Raw genomic sequence first — 19,287 nt, 5'->3', positions numbered from 1 at the left:
ACTCCCCCTGGACGGGATGCTAGTTCATCGCAGGTCACTCCCCCGCAGTTTGTTAGGTTTCCCCAACAATTCGCCGGTACCCATTTATACTCCTGGGTGGAGAGAGGCACTGTGAGAGTTAAGTGTCTTGCCCAAGTACACAACACAGTGTCCCCGACCAGGGCTCGAACCCGCACCGCTCGCTCTGGGGACAAGCGCACTAACCATGAGGCCACCGCGCCTCCGAAAGTGGTTTCACTTCTAGTATAATAATATTTGTTGATGGTGGACATTCTGAGTTTTCAAAGTGAAAAGTTTTGAGTGAGCATTTTCGCGTCACGGTCTGATAAACTTCAAATGTTTGATGACCAATCATGCCACGTTTGACACCCAATTAGAGCATGTTTCGGCGTCATGTGTTCACGCTTAGATGCAAGCGACGGTGTGATGCACTAGACCAAAAGTCATTCTCACTAACTCCCAAAATTTCATCTCTTACAGTACTTAATCTGTAATTTTAATTTCAAAAAAATTCTCAGGAGACTTCATTTGCCCAATCGGCAAGTGAAAGACAGAATCCAGAGGCCTGACTACCAAATCCACCAGCCCCAAGCCATTGGACACAACCTACTTTTTTGCTGCTTTAATGCTCACCTGCTGTCTCCGTTTTCACACCATTGGGCAAAGATGCGTGGACACCATCTCTACAAACAGAATTTCCATAAACCTCGAACTTGTAAATTGAACCTGGCACTAAACCCTTCACTGTGTATGTTGTGGATTTAGGCGCTTGTTTAGTGCCTTCATGAATGAAACTTTGATTGTAAGGCTTTGATCCTGAATACTTCACCTAAATAGAACAAACATCTTTAATATGCTTTTCAAAATTAAATTTAACTGAAACAAGCAAAAGTACAGTAATACAAAAACCAACAACAAGGACACACAACTTGAACTACAGCAATGAAGCACGTCTTATGAGCATCAAAGCCACAAGCCCTTAGGGGATATCCATATGGGGACATCCCTCAAGACACATATTGAAATCAAGAAGTATTGAGACGAATACTTCAGCATCAAAAGAATCCAAATACATGTATTTCAGAAAGTAGTATTATTTCAAATTTGAAATTATTCTTTTTGTCATACCTGAAAACGCTTTGGTTGTTCTAATTAACTTACTATGTAGCTGAGAACTTTGCCTGAAAAAGGTGTTGGTTCTTCCCATTTCAGAATCACTTGTGTTGTTCCAGGGTTTGTTGCTTTGAATCCCTGGGGTTCTCCTGGTTCTAGTATGGCAAAAGAATGCAATAAATAGTAATATAACAGAACAGCATTCATGATAGAACGCTAGTAGATTAATACTAATTCGATATAGCCTATGAAACTTTACATACATTGTAGAGACTGGGTTGAAAATGATCATTCATGAAAAATCCCTCCAGTTTCCCATAGCTACAGAGCTACACATAACTTGAAAGTGTTACAGTGTTACAGTGTATAATTGGTTCAATGTACCTCAAAGTTTTACATTTTGTGGAAATCAATATTTTTATGTTGAATAAAAAACTGTACACGTACTGGCGTAGGCTCAAACCTGAGCCTTCGCCAGTAGAATCAAGTGAATGAAACCTAGTAAGCTGTTTCCAATATGAAAATGATATTATCAGGTACATGTAAATACTTACATGTAGGACAAAATCTGATAGGAAAGCGGGCAATTTAGGTTTTAAATGGACAAGCACTTTGTGCCAGAATAGCTTTAAGTATAATCGATAAAAGTGCCGTTTTTTGTCATTGACTAGTTTTAAGTATGTTGCAGTCCTTTTTGCATTTTCTAAAAGCATAAGATAAATAGTTCCCTGAAATAACACCAAAAACAATTTCCCATGGGAACTCGAGGAAATAAATTTGAACGTTCAGAGAAATTGTGCAAACACAGGTAAAATTTCATCATCAGTGTCAGCACTTTCAAGTGTTTCATATGAACTTCAAACTTTGTTTTCAACACATGGAGTTCAGTTGTTAGAAATGATTTCTTTTGAGAAGATATTTTAAACAGTTGTACAGAAGTTTGCAATAGGATGTAAGTAATCTTGGTACAAATTTTTTGCCAACTTGCTACTCAAACTTCTGGTGGATTCCTTCTTAATCAAACAGTCGTGATATGGGCCACACATACAGATGTGTACACAATTCCATTTAAAGTGATTATTTGGGATTGTGAGTGATGCCAATACGTTTTAGCAAACTGGCTTTACCACATGGTCCAGTGAGTGTGAGGTCAAACATTTCATGTTTTTTGTTGGCATTTGCACACTGTTTCCTTTCAAATCATACTCACTAAATGATGCTTCTGGCAACTCCACAGGATTACCATAGGGTCCAGGACCTGCTTCAGTATAAGCTCTAACAGAGGCCTGAGAACAAATCTGGAATTCATACAGAAGAGCAAATGTTGCTGTTGTATTCACAGTTCTGCTGCTGACAGGAGATCTTTTCCGCCGTTTGCCTCTTGACAGCAACTCTTGCTTGACTTCATACCATAATTCCTTGCCATAACTCCTTTCTCTGATTAGAGGTGCCCATGAAATGTTATAGGTGTTGCCATTCACTTCAGCAAGTGAAACATTGTCTGGACCAACACTGGGTTCTAGCAAGGGAAACAGAAAAATAATAACAATAATATCTTTATCAAAGCACAAATGGATCGCTGCTTACAATATCACGGTGACTAACAATACTTTGGACAGCCTCCCCTTTGGCATTCTGTTTAATAGCTTAATGATGCCGATAGGGATGAAGTTTTCTAAAAAGCAATCAGAGTAAAAATGCAAGCGATATCAAACTTCGTTGGATGGCAAAATACATGTCAGGTACACGTAGTCTGCAAACTTCTTTGATAGAAATCACAGTTTATAGTGTAAATACTATGCTTGGTTTAAATGTGAAAAAGGTATTAAACCCTTTAGGTCTCAAGAATAATCAAAGAACAATTTCTCCTACAATATCCACGCATACTCTATCCTTCAGGTAATGGGAAATCACCAAATGATTGATGATCAAATTTTGAAGTCACATGCATAAATGTATCTATTTTCTGTAACTCATTTTATTGTGTTCGTAGAACGCAGTCCTAATGCAGGCTTGAGTCGAGTTTCATGGGACGGTGGACCTTCGTCCGAAGTTGCAACACCGATTTGGCCGCCCCGCAGCAGGGGCGAAACGAATGACATCATCGCCAAACCATGTGCTGTACATTTCTTTTGAGTGCGGTTTTTTGTTTCGTTCAAGTGCGGGTTTTTGTGGACATTTACACTGTCATTTGGAAGCTGTAAGTAGTCAATTTTCTTTTCAAGTCTTTCTGACTGGATATCATGAGACTAAAAGATATCACTGTTAACATTTATCGACGCCTTAAGGAGGTATGTATGACTTCTGGTGCGAAAGTAGAGTTTGGCCCTGTTAGACGAAATCACCCGTCGTCAGCAACAAACTACTGCGTTGACGAAGCTAAACTTCAGCTGTGTTATTTCGCTCCTCTGTCTGAGCTTTGTAGTCAAAAATCTAACTTGCTGAGTTGTGTGGCTCGGAAAGCGGCCGTGATTTGTTTTCAGAAATTTAACTCACTGAGTGGTGTGGCTCGAAAACTGGCCTTAATTTGTGGTCAGAAATCTAACTTGCCGAGTTGTGTAGCTCGGAAAGCGGCCATCATTAATTTTGTGGTCAGAAATTTAACTCACCAAGTGGTGTTGTTCCAAAACTGGCCATGATTTGTGGTCAGAAATTTAACTCACCGAGTGGTGTTGTTCCAAAACTGGCCATCATTTGTGGTCAGATATTTAACTCACCGAGTGGTTTAGTTCGAAAATTGGCCATGATTTCTGGTCGCAAATCTAACCATGCGAATTATGTAGCTCGGAATTTAGTAACGATTTTTCGTCATATGTCCGGAAAATTTGTTACTGCAAGTCATACACGACTTCCCGTTAAGGCCTCGGTGAATAGTTTTCTTTGCCTTGAATATGACAAGGAATTAACATTGTGTGGATGTAGTGCTAACTGTAATGCTGAAGAAGGCCAAGAAATAGAAATAATTGAGAAGAGTAATTGTTTATCTGTAATTGCATGCAAGGGATTTTAAACAATGTAAGAGAATCCGGTCTGTTACAAGAGAAAATCAGAGAAGAACAAGGGATAGAGAACCTTCCCAGATTCCTGTTCGCAGGGTTCTTAAAGTTTTGAAGACAAAATTAGTCAGACAAAAAAATCGAATTATTCTGAAAAATAGTGTTCCACTTAATTCATTCATTAGATTTCTCTGTTGCAATTACAAGTATATTTGTGCAAGTGGCATGAACGTGAAAATTTCTTCAGTAAATATGTTTTTTTCTTTGAGAATTTGAAATATGTCATGTACATGTCACTTCGTACAACTCTGACAAACACCGAGAAGAGTGCGTCTCACTGCCAGCATTAATTAATTGACAGCTACATGTCAATTCGACAATTACGTCTACTTTAAAAGGAGTTGTTTTTCCCGATGAGAATGTTAGAGGCAACTTGCCCTGGGATCATCTTTCTGATAAACTTAAACATATCAGTTTAATGCCACATGATGTTGGTGGCAGTGGTGATTGTTTTTTCAAATCAGTTTCCCATCAGCTTTATGTAACTGCTGATTTACACTTTCAAATCCGTTTGTCAGGAATAGCCCATTTAAATAATCACCCAGAGTTGTATGTTGAAAGTATTGTTGATGACACGGGAAAATTATGTAAAACAAATGTCAAATGCAGGCACATGGTGTGACAATGTAATTATTCAGGCAGTAGCATATTTGTTCCTATGGCCTAGAATGTCAACCTTGCCTAAACACCTCTACATGAACGCACTCATAATCTATGATTACTTCTATTACATATCTTAGTTTTAGATTTACTTTAGTATGACTTTGTGTGTTAGCCCATTAAAATTTTAAATGATCACCACCGGGAAATTGTCTTGATTCACATACCTGAGGTGAATCTCCTAACAACATTGTCCAGTTAACAAAGTTCTCACTTACTCACTCACAGTACTCTTAAATAATATGAATGGTGACGATTAGATATACACCTGTAATTTTTTGGCTGACCAAGGAGCTTAGAGAGACATGCAATCAATCAATCAATTAATCAATCAATCAATCAATCAATCAATCAATCAATCATTAAAGCTACCCCAAAAAAGTTTAGGAGGGCTGAGTGAGCAGGGAAGCTAAATAACGTTCTCAATAATTGAGAACGTTATTTAGCTTCCCTGCTGCTGATGCTCAAAATATACACATACACACTTACTACGTGTTGCTAAAGCAATTGAAAACATGAAGAACTAAATACCAAACAAAGACCTGAACTTACTATACGCTGGGATATCTACAGTCAGTGGAGCATTTATTCCAGGTTTGATAGTAACAGCTCTGACATGGAACTGATACTGGACTCCACCTAATACATCAACTGTGTAACTTAACACATTTATTCCAGAAATCTCTTTTGGTGGATTCCCACTGTGACTGTAAGACAAAGTGTAATTCCTGATAACTCCATTTGGTTCTGCTGGCTTACTCCAGGTAAGGTGTATCCTTGGACCATGTGAACTACTTGGTGTTATATGAGTATAACCAAGGGAAACAGGAGCGCTGGGTGCTGATGGGACAAACATGACAGAAAAGGCATTATTCCAATGAAAACAACCATACTGGACTTAAAAGCCTGTTAACACAGTATTTGTAACTTTTCAGTGAGCTTTTTGCCGTCATGCTGCAGGTGCCAATAACTTGCAGTGAAAGAACATAATATGCGCATGTATGTACTATAGATTGAGTTTAAGTTGTTTCTGTGAGCTTGATTGGATTACAGTATTGCGTTCATGAAGTGTAACGCAATCCTAATCCAGTCTATATCGAGATTTTTTGGGACAGATTTGTTCACCAATTTACCCCCCACCCCCACAGCAGGGGCAAATTACATCATGCGTGCATGTACACAGTCACGTGTAAAAATTCGAGGCAAGTGCTCAAAGCTGCAGTTTGGCAGTTTGGTGCTGTGATTTGCGACAGTACATGTACGTAACTCAACCCTTGTCATCAAGAGTGAATATTTTGTAGCTCAGCGACGGCAAATGGCCATGAATTATGGTCAGAAAACACATTTTTCAAGTTGTGTACCTCGACAAATGGCTAGGATATGATTGTGGTTAGAAAATAGAATTTTCCGTGTCGTAGCTCCGACTAGCTCGGCAAGTGACCATGATTTCTTGTCAGAAACCAAACTTTCCTTGTCATGTAGCTCGCCAAAAGGCCATGATTTGTGTTTAGAACTAATTTAACCTTTATTTATGTATTGAAACAAAATGTAAAATAATTTGAATTGAAACGAATACACACACAAGGTAAAATTTACAACTGAGATAAGTATTGGTGATGCACTGTCTGGCAGGGTCAGCTGGTCAAAAATTTATTTTCTCAAGAAATATTTATCACAAGTGTTGGTGATCTGAAATTGAAGTTTGAGGTTTGCAAATATTTAAACAAAATGTCTTTCCTAGAAAGCGTTTTGTCCTGTAAAAGTTAAAACTTTATTGAAAACACTTTTAAGGGATCGCTGCTCACTGCTGCAGGATGTAATTTATTCATCGCTAGTTCAACTTCACAAGCAAATCGTTATCTGTCATTTGATCAAACTTTGTTGCCCAAATATGCAAAGTACACGTGTGAACACACTACTCTAATCTATGATTACTACTAGTTTATCTTAATAGTTCACAAGGAGTTTGGCTGTTGGTCAGTCGCTGAGGATAGCATTCCAGGATATGTGCAGTTCATTTGCTTTCAAGACAGTTAGGCCCTTGAGGTTGCAAGTTTAGATCTTTGCCTTTCTTTGCCACTCTCTTCCCATATCTGGACTAGAAATGTAATTCTAGCTATTTTCTTTCTCCAAAAGAACGCCTGCTAGGGGGTTGACCCATAGTGAGGTTGGCATTGTCACCATGAATTTGCAAATTGTTTGGTTTTCATATTGGTAAGTCAGCGCCCACATTGCTTCCAGATGACACCTACATTGTACATTGTACATTATACCCTTCATACTTTGTTACTCAAGAAATTCAACATGATAGCTACATTGTATCTTTCACATCTTACCATCTTCATTTGTTCTCACTTCCTGAACAGAACTTTTCGGTCCATTTCCAACAGAAGAGAAAGCTAACACTTGAAATTCATATTCTGAATATTTACGTAGTCCAGTAATATCTCTGCTCAAAGTTGAACCACTTTGAATGGTTAAAACAGTTGGATAATCTGCAGCAGAGTTCTTCCTTTGGTAGCACAGTTTAAATCCAGTAATTGCTCCATGTCTGGAGTCTTCTGGTGGCAGTTGCCAAGATGCTCTAACAGTTGTGGAAGACAGTGGAGACACAACAAAGCTACTTGGAGCTTGGCTTGGAGCTAAAAATTAAGAAATGACCAAATTCATGATGCAGTTAATGGCTATACAAAACAATACTCTAGATCTGGTGTTGCAGAAATTAAGGCAAAATACAGAAATACAGAAAATGTCTTTTCAGGAGACCGAACTTGAAAATAATGACCTCAGACGTATGTGGCTACTTTAAGTGTAAGGTTAAAATAAAAAAGGGGGATAACAGATAACAAGAGCAGTATAATTCACTAATGCAGTATTTTACTCTGGTGTTCCTTCTGTATAACTTACTTCCCTTATTATGTTTATAGTGGCGATGTGCAGACTGTCTTTAACATGACTACTGTAAGATGAATAACACGTAGCTCATTTTCATAATTATACATGTATGGTACTTGTTTTAACTACCAAAATTAATAGTCCCACAAAAGTGGGCAACCTCCAAAATAATGATACAAAAAGGTCACTAAATTTAAGAGTAACAAGTGTGGTTACTTTTAAAATTTTGCAATACTCTATGTTTTTGAACCTTGACCAACTGTGATCCATATAATTTGTAGTTAATTTTACATAGATTAATATATGTACATGCATACATGTAATGAGTATATTGTAAGCCAGTAAGGCTAATAGAAAATAAATTTACCATGATACATGTAGCACTTAATATATGGAAGGTAACAAGTGTAGGAAGCAAGATACCTGCAGGTTTAAGTATTCCAAATACTTCTACTCTCAGAGCTTTGTGAGTTGAGTAATTTGTCGGCTGAAACCGGACAAACCTTGCTCTTGCAATTTCTTTTAGATTGTGTTTTACTATATCATTCCTTCCTGAATTACCATCAAAGACCTGCAAAAGAAGCCTTTGTATTAATTGTTTGCAAACAATTATTGTACATGAACATGTAGCAGTAAGTGTTGAAAATGCTGCACAGAGCTTATGCAGCTACTGTTAAATAGTTATTTAAGCTTAACATTTGTAACATATAACAAAGTACTGGCACCCAGCATTGGTGTTGGAAATTAGCACTCCTCTGTTCTCCAATGCGAGTGTGAAAAGTTTCAGCTGAGTACAAATCATCTATCACTTGCCCATTTGGCAAGTACAATTTTCATTTTTAAGGGAAATTATTTAAGCTTAAATATTGATAACAATCCTTTTTATTTTCCATTTTGGCTAGAAAATTTTTAAATGAAAACTTACTCCGACCAGTGTCTCGATTCTATGGGGATATATGCAAATTAGGTAGCGCAGCTGTTGCTTTAGCTGTTTTTTACTTAAAACTACGGGAATGTGGAAATATTTCCAAGGAGTGTCAAAAGTCTCTGATTAAAAGGTGGATAAAACAGTAAAATGAACCAGATATCCTATGGAGGCATCTAGTAAATGGAACAGAACAAGAAAGAGCGTACACAAAATTGCAAGCTGGGCCTCCCTGATTACAAGATATCAAAAAAAAAAAAAAACTGAGTAGCTTGTGAATCATAGCAGGGATTTTATGGGGGAGGAGAGGCACCCTTCTGGGCAAGTGAAATTACACCAGGTGAGTGCATTTTGAGACTCACTTGCCCGAATGGCAATGGTTTAAAACACTGCAGCACGACAGTAGTGTTTTTTATTATATATGCCAATGAAAATGCATGGGCTTACTTTAAATTTGGGCAAATTTAGTAATGGTGGCTAACCCACCAAATCCACTCCACTGCCTCTGAATCCACTTTGTATTAGCATGTACTGTAATGTGTGTGCACAGTCACTGTCAATCACAGTCACTACTGTCACTGTCACAGTTGTAATTGTAATCACAAGGGTTTACAACTGTAGCCAGTCAGTCAGTCAGTCATGCACAGTCACAGTCACATTCAGTCAGTCAGTCAGCTAACCAGTCAGTCAGTCAGTCAGTCAGTCAGTCAGTCAGTCAGTTAGCTAGCCAGTCAGTCCGTCAGTCAATCAATCAGTCAAAAAGTGAGTCAGTCATTTAGCCAATCAGTCAGTACATCAGTTATGTATAGTCACAGTCACTTTTAACTTCAGTCAGTCAGTCAGTCAGTCAGTCACAGTGACAGTTGAAGATTGTCATCCACAGTCAGTCATGTCAAGCCAGTCAGTCATACACAGTCATGCGTAGAAACAGTCAGTTGCAGTCAGAGTCACACAAGTCAAACACAGTCACAAGTCATTGAAATCTTTCTCATATAAGCAGTCTCAGTCACAGTCACAGAGTCATGCAGTAACAGTCAAAGTCATGTGTGATCACGGTCACAATCATTCAGTTGCAATCACAGTCACAATTGCAGGTACATTCAGTCACCATCAAAGTAAATACAAAGCCACAGTCAAGTCATGCATAGTCATAGTCACACTCACAGTTATGTACAGTTAATGTCACAGTTATGCATACTCATGGTCACTGCTGTCAGTAACACTCATAGTCACTGTCACAGCCACAGCCAAGTGACAGCCACTGATTCACTGTCAATCATAATTGCTTCTTGTCAGTCATAGCATTATTTAAAGTAACAGCAGAGGAGTTGTAAGTCAGTAGTTGTCATCATTACCACTGCCATCCTTGTCAGTGTTGACTTGTGCTGGCAGTGGTCTACACCTCACATAACAGACCCCAACACACTACACTAAGGATGTACATAGACCTTGCATTACACTGCACTTACAAGAAATTTAAGTCTCCCAAGGCATTATTATACGTATGTCACAGTAATTATATAGCCATAAGAAAGATGATATGCCCTGGTAACATCAATAGCCATCAATGTCCATGCAATGTCTCAGTCTCAGTCTGGCTGCTACAGTCACGGTCATGGTAAAAGTCACAGTGAGTCACAATCATAGGTAAAGGTACATTTAGTCACTGTCAAAGTAATTTGCAAAGTAACAGTCAGAGTCTGCTTAGTCACAGTCACAGTCACTGTCACATATTTATAGTAACTTTTATGATATAGTTCCAAGTCATAGTAATTGCTAACATTACCACTGCAATCCTGCTCAAGGTTGACCAGTGCTGGCAGTGATCTGCACCACATGTTACAGACCCTAATACACTACAATAAGCATGTACTGTACATACAGTGTATGTTCACTGCAGACCTTAACATGCACTAAACTAAGGCATAAATGTACTGAGGCATAATTATTGTCAAAGTACTAGTCAAAAGAAAGACAATACATGTACTTCAATGTCTCTGTATGTGATCCAACCAACCTTATCAGTGCCGTTTTCTTTGAAGGTGACCCAGTCAATATTGTTAAGTGATAAAAGTAACTTGTACTTAGTTGTCCAGTGATCTTCAGTTGATTTTCCTTGAGTTGCTACCGCACAGATAAAGAACTCATATTGGAGGTTGATTTGGAGATAGTCAGTAGAATTGTTGTTACTACTGGGTGACCATGCCTCGACTCCATTCAATCGACCTTTGGAGGCTACATTACTGCTGCTACTTGAAGAGGCTGAAAAGCTGTTGTCTGGAAATGCATCTTTGCTGGAGACTCCAAGAGCCTGGATTTGACAAGCTGAAATTAATTTAATGGAACAATCTATCAAAGACTACATGTAAGTCACACCAAAATCAAGATAAAGATAACATTGAGGGTTTTAAGCTCAATCTCTTGATCCAGATTCCAGATTTTGGAATAACTATTTATCGTACCTCTTCTTTCAGAATACACTTCAACTTCACACAGTGTTAATGCGTCATTCAATAAACTTCTGATTGTCACATATCTTCCATACAAAGGAGGGCGACAGAAGAAGGATTTACCCTTCCCTAGTGGAACACTGTAACCACTGCGGCCACACTTAGGGTTAGTCACGCCCCCACTACTGGTCTTCGACCCTAAAAGAACGGTAGAGAAGACAGTAAAAGAGAATGACATGATAACGGTGCTCTACATTTGCTGTGTTGCCTTTCATTGATTGTAATTTCTGCATGTGGTCAAAGGACAATTCTTAGTTTTCCAACATTACTCATGATTTTATCAGAAGTTATGTCAGTGTTACCAGCTGAAGTCTGAGGCAAATTTATTCAAAATTTTACAAAACGATCATTCTAATATTAATGACACAAAACATTGCTGCAATTTAAAAAGTTCTTACACAGTAAGGTTGCAGTGTAGCATAGCAAAGCTACATGTAGTTATACAACTTAACAATGTACAGTGTTTTGAGTTGGCTTACAATTGGGAAACTGATATTCAGGTATCTTCTAAGCAGCATAAAAAATAAACTGCTGAACTATATTATATACTTAATAACTTGTCCCAAGGGAAACACTTAGTTTTGTTTTCCTAAGTATCTCAATGTTTCCCGAGAGGAAGATTCGAGGGAAAACAAAACTGTTTCCCAAGGCCAAAGTGACCAGTAACTAACTAAGTGTTTGTGATAATAAGCTGGAGTTTAGACTGTAAAGTAATAAGGCAATAGTAAGTCAATGTAACCTCTGGTTAGTGGAAGAGCAGGCAATATGGTTGCCCACCAGGGCAACATTTAGGTTTAGCCATTGCAATGTAACCATAAATCACCCAATAAGAGCTAGGGCATATTATATTCAACTAAATTCCAGCTATATATATAACAATGTGCGACAGCTGTATGAATTGTGCTGAGCCGCAATGAGTTGACCTACACCTGTACACTGCTCTGTGTTACACTGCACTGTATTAAACTACACTGCACAGGACTTTTGTTTACACAAAATGGTGTTGAGCAAGGCTGGGCTTGACTGTGCTTAGTCTCCTCTGTATTGCAAAATAATGTACATTGACAGAACTTATATAATTGAAGGGTAACTTTCCCAGGCTCACTAAAAACAGTCATCATGCATGTCAATGGAAAAACAAGCTGAATGGTGTATTAGCATGTAATTGAACCTTTACAAAACACTGATAAAATTGATAGAAAAGCTACCTACCCACTCTGATTTCAAAGTTGTGCTGCCTGGACCCCCAGTGTTCTACTTGGTTGACTATGTACACTTCAGAAACAGGCTCTATCTGCCCTAGGTCAACTCTCCACCAGGGTTTTCTTGTCCATTCTGTATGTGTACAAGATCCGTCATGATAGACTGTTTCACTATTACCATCCACTGCTAGCCTGCTAAAACCACCATGAGGTTCACCTTTGTGCTGATCCGTATTCTTTCCAAAGGCCAGATTTTCTTGAAAGGAGCATTGATGATCATCATGACATTGGATTAAATAAAAATATGTAGTCCTTAAACTTTCTTAGAGAGACATTCACAATGCACATGAATCATTTTATTTTCAAGGGATTAGGAAAGAGTGGTTGAGAACTTACACGTATCAAAGAAACTCCTCTAGAATGGAAAAGTTGAGAGGACAAAATTTGCTCAATGAACCATAGGATAAAAACATAATTATTAAACAAGCCCTTTCAATGGTTCCAATGCTTGACTCAAAATAATCTCACACAACCTAATGGTGAAAAAAAAAATTGTACTCGCCAAATTCAAGGTAAAGAATTGTTACAGAAATGAAATGATGAAATTGGTACTATCGCTCAAAAGTAAGTTACCACCTCTCCTCTCGTTTCTCGTGAGACAAGAGTCTCGTCTCGCGAGGCGAGAGTCTCACTAAAAAAGGTATTATGTCAGCCATGGAATGCGTTGAAGTTGCGGCTTTCACTTTCGATAGGTGACAAATAAGATCGTGTTTACTTTGCAAGTTTATTTCGCCAGAAGCGACGGTCATTAATTTATTTGCAATTTTGCGAGTATTTCTTGTGGTTTTAGGCAAATGAAGTAAATTCTTTGGCTGTTTCATCACAGCGAGTTCATAGATCGGAAGGAAAATTAAATATTTGCAATCCAAGCAAAGAACTTGTCAGAACATGCAAGGATTACATCATTGGTAGGGAAACAACCACCGTACTAAAGATAGCTGTGGATAATGCAATTCTTGAATTATGTGATTTGTGTGACTTCTTTGCTAGCCCTTTATTCAAGGGAAAAAACAACTGAATTTAATCGTGACTTTTAAGAAATAAAGCTGTTGTTAATAGTGTTCGTATCTTCATGCCCATACATATCCCGAAGAAAGTTCCAGATTAAGACTATTACGGCATTGGACATTTCTCAACGGCTACGACTGATGGTGCAATAATATATTTTGTGTTGATCAAGTGATTTGATGTCTACAGTAAGAAAAGAATCATCAAGGACTGCTTTGGAATGTGCACTGCCTTGCGACTGTAGTGCTAAGCAAACATTTAAATTTTAAAAGTGCGGTTATAAGATCTAACAGATCTTCTTGTTTTCTTTTCTGTGATCCAGTCCGTGATCCGATCCGTGATCCGATCCGTGATCCGGTCCGTGATCCGATCCGGTCCCATCCTGGTTTTGTCAACGCCAGGCGAAAGAAGCCGCTGGGATCGATCAGCAAAAGAAGCAGTTTCAGCGTACAGGTCTGGACACCGTGGAAGTCATGAACGATATGTTTTCCATTGAAAACTTAAAAAATTCGCAGCATATATATTCACAGATACCATTCTCAAACCACGTGGGTTGAAAATTTCTGGAGTTACATCTTTTATGAACATGATAAACATGGGAAATCCGGCGTCAGCGCTCGCAAGTGAAGCTTCATCAGATTGCGCAAAGTTTTGCTGCGTTGTTGCTGCATTGTTTGCTCTACAATAGGCTATTACAATCTCGCGAGAAGTTCAGGCAGCCGTACTTACAGTTTTTTAAAGCTCTCGCGAGACGAGAATCTTGTAACTTACTGGTAACTTACTTTTGAGCGGTACTGTACATTCACATTCTTTTTGACTAGTAGACTAATTGCCCATCACACCTTTCAGCAAAACATGATCCACAGAGTACAACTTTAACACATGACTGCTAATTTTGACCTGATCTTTACCCTAGCTGTTTATTTGTCTTCTTTACCACTTAACAAGTATCTTTTTCCAGGCATTGATAAATACAATTAAGATCTTGGCCACGTAAACTCCTATAGGAATACAGTTTATCACTAAAACTCTTGTCAAAGCTTGTCACAGCAGGAACACAAGGTACAGTATCACACAATTTAATGATTGTCTGGTGGACAGAGCTACCACTGGTTTAACTGACAAGCAATAACATCACATCAATAAAGAAAAGTTGACCAAGAAAAGTTCACCAACAGCAAATGTCAATGTGGTAAATGAATAATTTCAAATAATATTAAACTTTTTTTTCAATTACATGTAGCTGTATTTGTAATTGAAGGCAATGAATGATTACATCACAAAAGAATATCAATGAAATGGGTGTGACAAAATACAGACTGAGACCTACAGACTTGCATTCAGATCAGCTTAGATGAGGCTCTGCTTAGCCTCACAAAGCTTCAGTTAGAATACCGGTCTGTTTAGCCTGTTTAAAGTTAGCTCTTAAAAATGATAATTGTAGCACTATAAGGTGTATACATGTATGAACTTATCAAAATCACTAATAATTCACCAAGTTAAAACAAAGAAAATCACAAGCGTGAAGGGGGATTTGATATCTGGTCTTAATTAGTGTAGATTTTGATGATTTTACTTCTCCATTTTCTCCTTATTTTTTGTTTCAATTGAGATGTATCAAACACTTGAGACAGTGTTTTTATAAGCTATCCAAACACCTAAAATTTTGTCAAAAATGCTCTGCTGCACATCGTATTTTCAACTCTCTTCTGGTTGTTTGGATTTACCAATGAAACACTGTCTCTTACGTTTGATAAATGGATCAAATGTCTCAAGCTCTGTACAGTGTCGGTTTGTACTCCACATTTATCTCAATACCAGGAATCCAAAGATTTCCTGGATGTCAAAGAGCAATCATAGTTTCCCTGGGTGCCAATAGGCAGTACGCATTTCTTGACTGTGTGTGCATCATTCAGTTTAAGTTTATGGCATCCATAAACTGATGTTAATGAGACCTGAGAGACAATATCTCAAAGACAGGCACACACATTCTGCATTGTAACACTTTATTTCAGAGACATGTAACACTATGAACCTCGTGTCACGCTCATGAGTAAATCCCAGTAACATAGGTAACATGCCACCAATTCCTGATCTCAAAGTCCATCAGGGATTCCCAGTTGAAAACAATCACCCCCTTTTGATATCACAACAAACCTTTCATTTCCTAAGTAAAGCCACTGTTATCTACATCTGTAAAAGACAGTGTATCAATGGTTCCAGCCAAGTCTCTCATGTGTCCACCTCATGCCCCTGACCTCTAGTGAAGCACACGCTCCTCATTGTATTCAGTCTTCTTGTTTGTGCCGATCCTTCGCCACTGATTTTTCTTTTACCCTCCCACCCTCCCATGACTGGGACCCTTGCTCTACACATCTGAACCCCTGATACTACGCTTTAGGACCATCTTCAAGCGAATAAACAAAATCATTTAGATCTATAGAAATGTTCACCATGAATAAGGCTAATAATCTGTCTTTCCCAAAAAAAAAAAAAACAAAAAAAAAATGGGGCAAGCTTTGACACTACAATTCAGAATGTTGTGTATAGATACTAAACAGTACTATTCTGCTACTTTTAGAAAAACATTTATCCGTATATACTTATGATATCATTTGCTTATTATAAAATAATAATAATAATTATACCATTAATGGCTATAGGCTACGGTTATCTGTCTCTTAGCAAGCCTTAGACCTTATCATTCAGGGTGCAGTGAACAGAGACTGTATTCTGGTGACTTTCTGTTGTTTGTTGTTAAAGGACAGTGGCAGGGAAGTGCACCCATTAGCTGCACTTTACCCCACAGTAAGGCTCTAGCCCACTGGAGACAGGTCCAGAGAAATAGGCCCTTTGCAGCTGGGGTCACGTGACCAAATTTTTCCTAAAAATTTTTTGTATTATGGGCTATAACTAAAAGAATGCCAGAAATGGAAAGAGTGCATCGAAAATACCAAAATGGCCAAGTTTGAGGCCCCAGGAAAAAACGAGTAAGTTTATACCATAGTTTGAATTTTCGGAAAATTTAGAGGATTCGTATGGAAAATGTTGCTGGAGAGCAAGGTCTTGCTCTCCAGCAACATTTTTCCATACAAATCTTCTTATTCTTTCAAAAATTCAGACCATCATAAAATCTCATTCTCTGATGATGGGGGCCTCAAACTTGGCCATTTTGATATTTTCGACATGCTTTTTCCATTTCTGGCATTCATTAGGTTATAGCCCATAATTTTATGAAAAGTAGGTCACGTGACGGCTAAGCTGCAAAGGGCCTATTACCTATTCCAAGGTGGCTACCCCTGGTACCACCTGATCTGTACTCCCCCCAGGAGGGGCTCCCCCTCCTGGTTCCCTCAGTCCTCTGGGACTGTGGGATATGGGCCTCACCCCTGGAGGCAGGTCCGGAACTTTTATTCCAAGGTGGCTACCCCTGGTACCACCCGATCTGTACTCCCCCAGGAGGGCCCCCTTCCTGGGCCCCTACTCCCCAGTCGTCCTTCCCTGCCACCCAAATTTTACCCACAGCTAGTGTGTTATTTCCTAAATGTAGTATCGTTAGTGGAAGTTCAGACCAGGCCTCGAAAGAGGATCATTAAGCCTGACTATGCTGAGTTATATGTAAATTTATAAAAATAAAGTATTATGTTGAGTTACCTCGTGAATAAATTTCCACCTCACATAGCTGGAGAACTTGACTCTTTGTCGTCATAATACCAACATATCTACCAGTCGTCAGTGGATTAGTGAAACATATGGCTGATGCCCTGAACTGAATAAAACTATAATGTCCTCTGCACTGAAGGTTGCTTGCCACATCTGAAGAGTTACCTGGGCCATAAACACAGAACTTCCATTGAACCTTACTATTTTAAATTCCCAGCAGAACTCTCCTGGGGCTTTCATTATGGGGTGGACCACTTGAATTTTAAGAGGGGTAGATAATTTTGTAAAAAGAAATTACTGTAAGCGTATACTTGTACCACAAAAAAAAAAAAAAAACATTCATGCACACAACCATTGGTGATAAAACACTCACAGTCATTTACAGAGCCAATAAAAAGCATGTTACACAGAGGAAAACATCTCATGCATACTGTACACATGTCCAGAGAAAAAAATCTCCTAGTGCATCAAAGGGCAAAGAGAAAAACTCGTGCCTGTACTATATCAACCACACCCTCCTCAAAAACACAATGGTCCACCCCTAAGTTGATGAAGGAGTTCCAGAGTTTTCAAAGCCATCTTAATGGTTAGGCAACAGTGTCAGAAAATAATTATGATTGAATTAAAGCAAACAGTGTTTGAAAGGGAACCGATAACAAATAATATCCTTCAAATTAAAACCTACCTCTGCTCAGTTTATTAAGAGTGATTTTCTGAGAGTGTCAAGAATCGGAAAACAGTCACGAAAAATCGATTTTTCTTTTATTTCGCCAACACATACCTTTGAGTGAACGTATGCAAGGTAAAATAGTTTAAAGTTCCAACGATTTACTTTACAGCCAAAATTTAAGAAAGTTCGAAATTTGCATACAATGGCGGTTTTCGCGGCTTAAAATGTTCAGAATTTCACGCTTCTTTATGAAAACAGCAGGGGCGTAAAAACAATCATATGAAGACAAAACTTGGCAAAAATATTATTTCATTCTTATACTTTAAAATCGTGTAATAAGTTTCTTGAAGTTTTGTTTGTAGCTTTTTAATGAAGGGTATTTGTACAGCCGCCATTTGTGTCTCTTGGCAAGGAACAAATAAGGCCAACTTTGACTAGTATAAATGGCCTCTGGTATATATCATTTGGTCAAAATATCTACATTTTAGAAACCTTGGTTATTGTTTTTTTTGCCCAAAAAGTTGTAGCTCTGGGAATTAAAATGTTCTCCGTCAGTAAAATAAAATGTTACGGCATGTAGGCAGGTTCAATTTTATGCAAATCACAAGGTTATTCTTTGGAAGTCAGCGGTTTAAAACAGGAAACAACGAATAACGGGTACTTACATTCCTTCTGCTGCTATAGAAACGATTTTAACTTCCCAATGTCCTTGTGAGCTGTTCTGTAAAATATTTCCAGTAAAACAGCGAGCATAAAATTCGACAAGGTCGACAACCGCTGTGGCCACACTAAGAGAGTTAACTGGGTTTATGTTTTAGAAACCTGGTTAAAAATTCTAAACAACTTAACTCGGTTAAAGGTTGGTTATAACAAAATAACGGGGTTTTTTTATGAGTGGCCGCACTGAAATGGGTTATGAAGTGGGTTAACTCAATTGATGTCATGAGATAAACCAACAAATTGGCAGATTTCGAAAAAGCCAATGCACAGCGCTGATCAGACTGCTGATAAGAGACCACTAACCTGGGTTAAAGCACGGAAAAAGGTGGTCAAAAATTAACCTAACCCAGTTAAAAAATCTATTGTTCATCAATTAATTTCCATGGTAACCGTAAACCCGGTTTAAGTTCCATGAACAGCCGAAATTAGCAGCTGCATTACGATTTTTTGGTAACCCGGTTAACCGTGATTAATTAATTAGAAATAACCCGGTTAACTCTCTAGTGCGGCCGCAGCCAATGTTTATATTTGAGATGAGACACTAAGTGGCACACACAGTCCTGGCCGTTTTCATCATCTTACTCAGTCGAGAGTCCTTTAAAAATATGATAGAATATATGCTGCAAACCGTAGCAAATTAGTTTCTCATATCCATATGCCTCATGTCGACTTGTGAGTAAATAAATCAGTCCCCATACACTGAATAAACAACTTGAATGACCTCTGAGGTCAGGAGGTCACCTGATATGTCGTAATGTTACTTTTCCCCGGTTTCACATTACACGCGTAACGCCGTATTGAACAT

The 19,287-nt window shown here is 38.4% G+C and overlaps 1 protein-coding gene across 1 annotated transcript in view; it reads right to left on the bottom strand.

Annotated features, from left to right (window-relative positions):
* The window catches only part of LOC145468609 (receptor-type tyrosine-protein phosphatase S-like), a 49,003-nt gene that overhangs the window by 18,340 nt on the left and 11,376 nt on the right, over window positions 1-19,287 (bottom strand). The window contains exons 5-13 of the mRNA XM_081452337.1: window positions 17,084-17,257; window positions 12,372-12,617; window positions 11,112-11,297; window positions 10,667-10,974; window positions 8,148-8,295; window positions 7,166-7,471; window positions 5,382-5,669; window positions 2,241-2,632; window positions 1,561-1,619 (exon numbers count right to left, since the gene is read on the bottom strand). Of these exons, the coding sequence (XP_081308463.1) occupies window positions 1,561-1,619; window positions 2,241-2,632; window positions 5,382-5,669; window positions 7,166-7,471; window positions 8,148-8,295; window positions 10,667-10,974; window positions 11,112-11,297; window positions 12,372-12,617; window positions 17,084-17,257 (2,107 nt within the window). The remainder of the gene's footprint in view (window positions 1-1,560; window positions 1,620-2,240; window positions 2,633-5,381; window positions 5,670-7,165; window positions 7,472-8,147; window positions 8,296-10,666; window positions 10,975-11,111; window positions 11,298-12,371; window positions 12,618-17,083; window positions 17,258-19,287) is intronic.

The sequence above is a fragment of the Orbicella franksi genome, chromosome 14 (genome assembly GCF_964199315.1).
Source record: "Orbicella franksi chromosome 14, jaOrbFran1.1, whole genome shotgun sequence".
In the NCBI taxonomy this organism is placed as follows: Eukaryota; Metazoa; Cnidaria; class Anthozoa; order Scleractinia; family Merulinidae; genus Orbicella; species Orbicella franksi.
The sequence above is the reverse complement of the archived record's forward strand: the minus strand, read 5'-3'. Positions and strand labels throughout refer to the sequence as shown.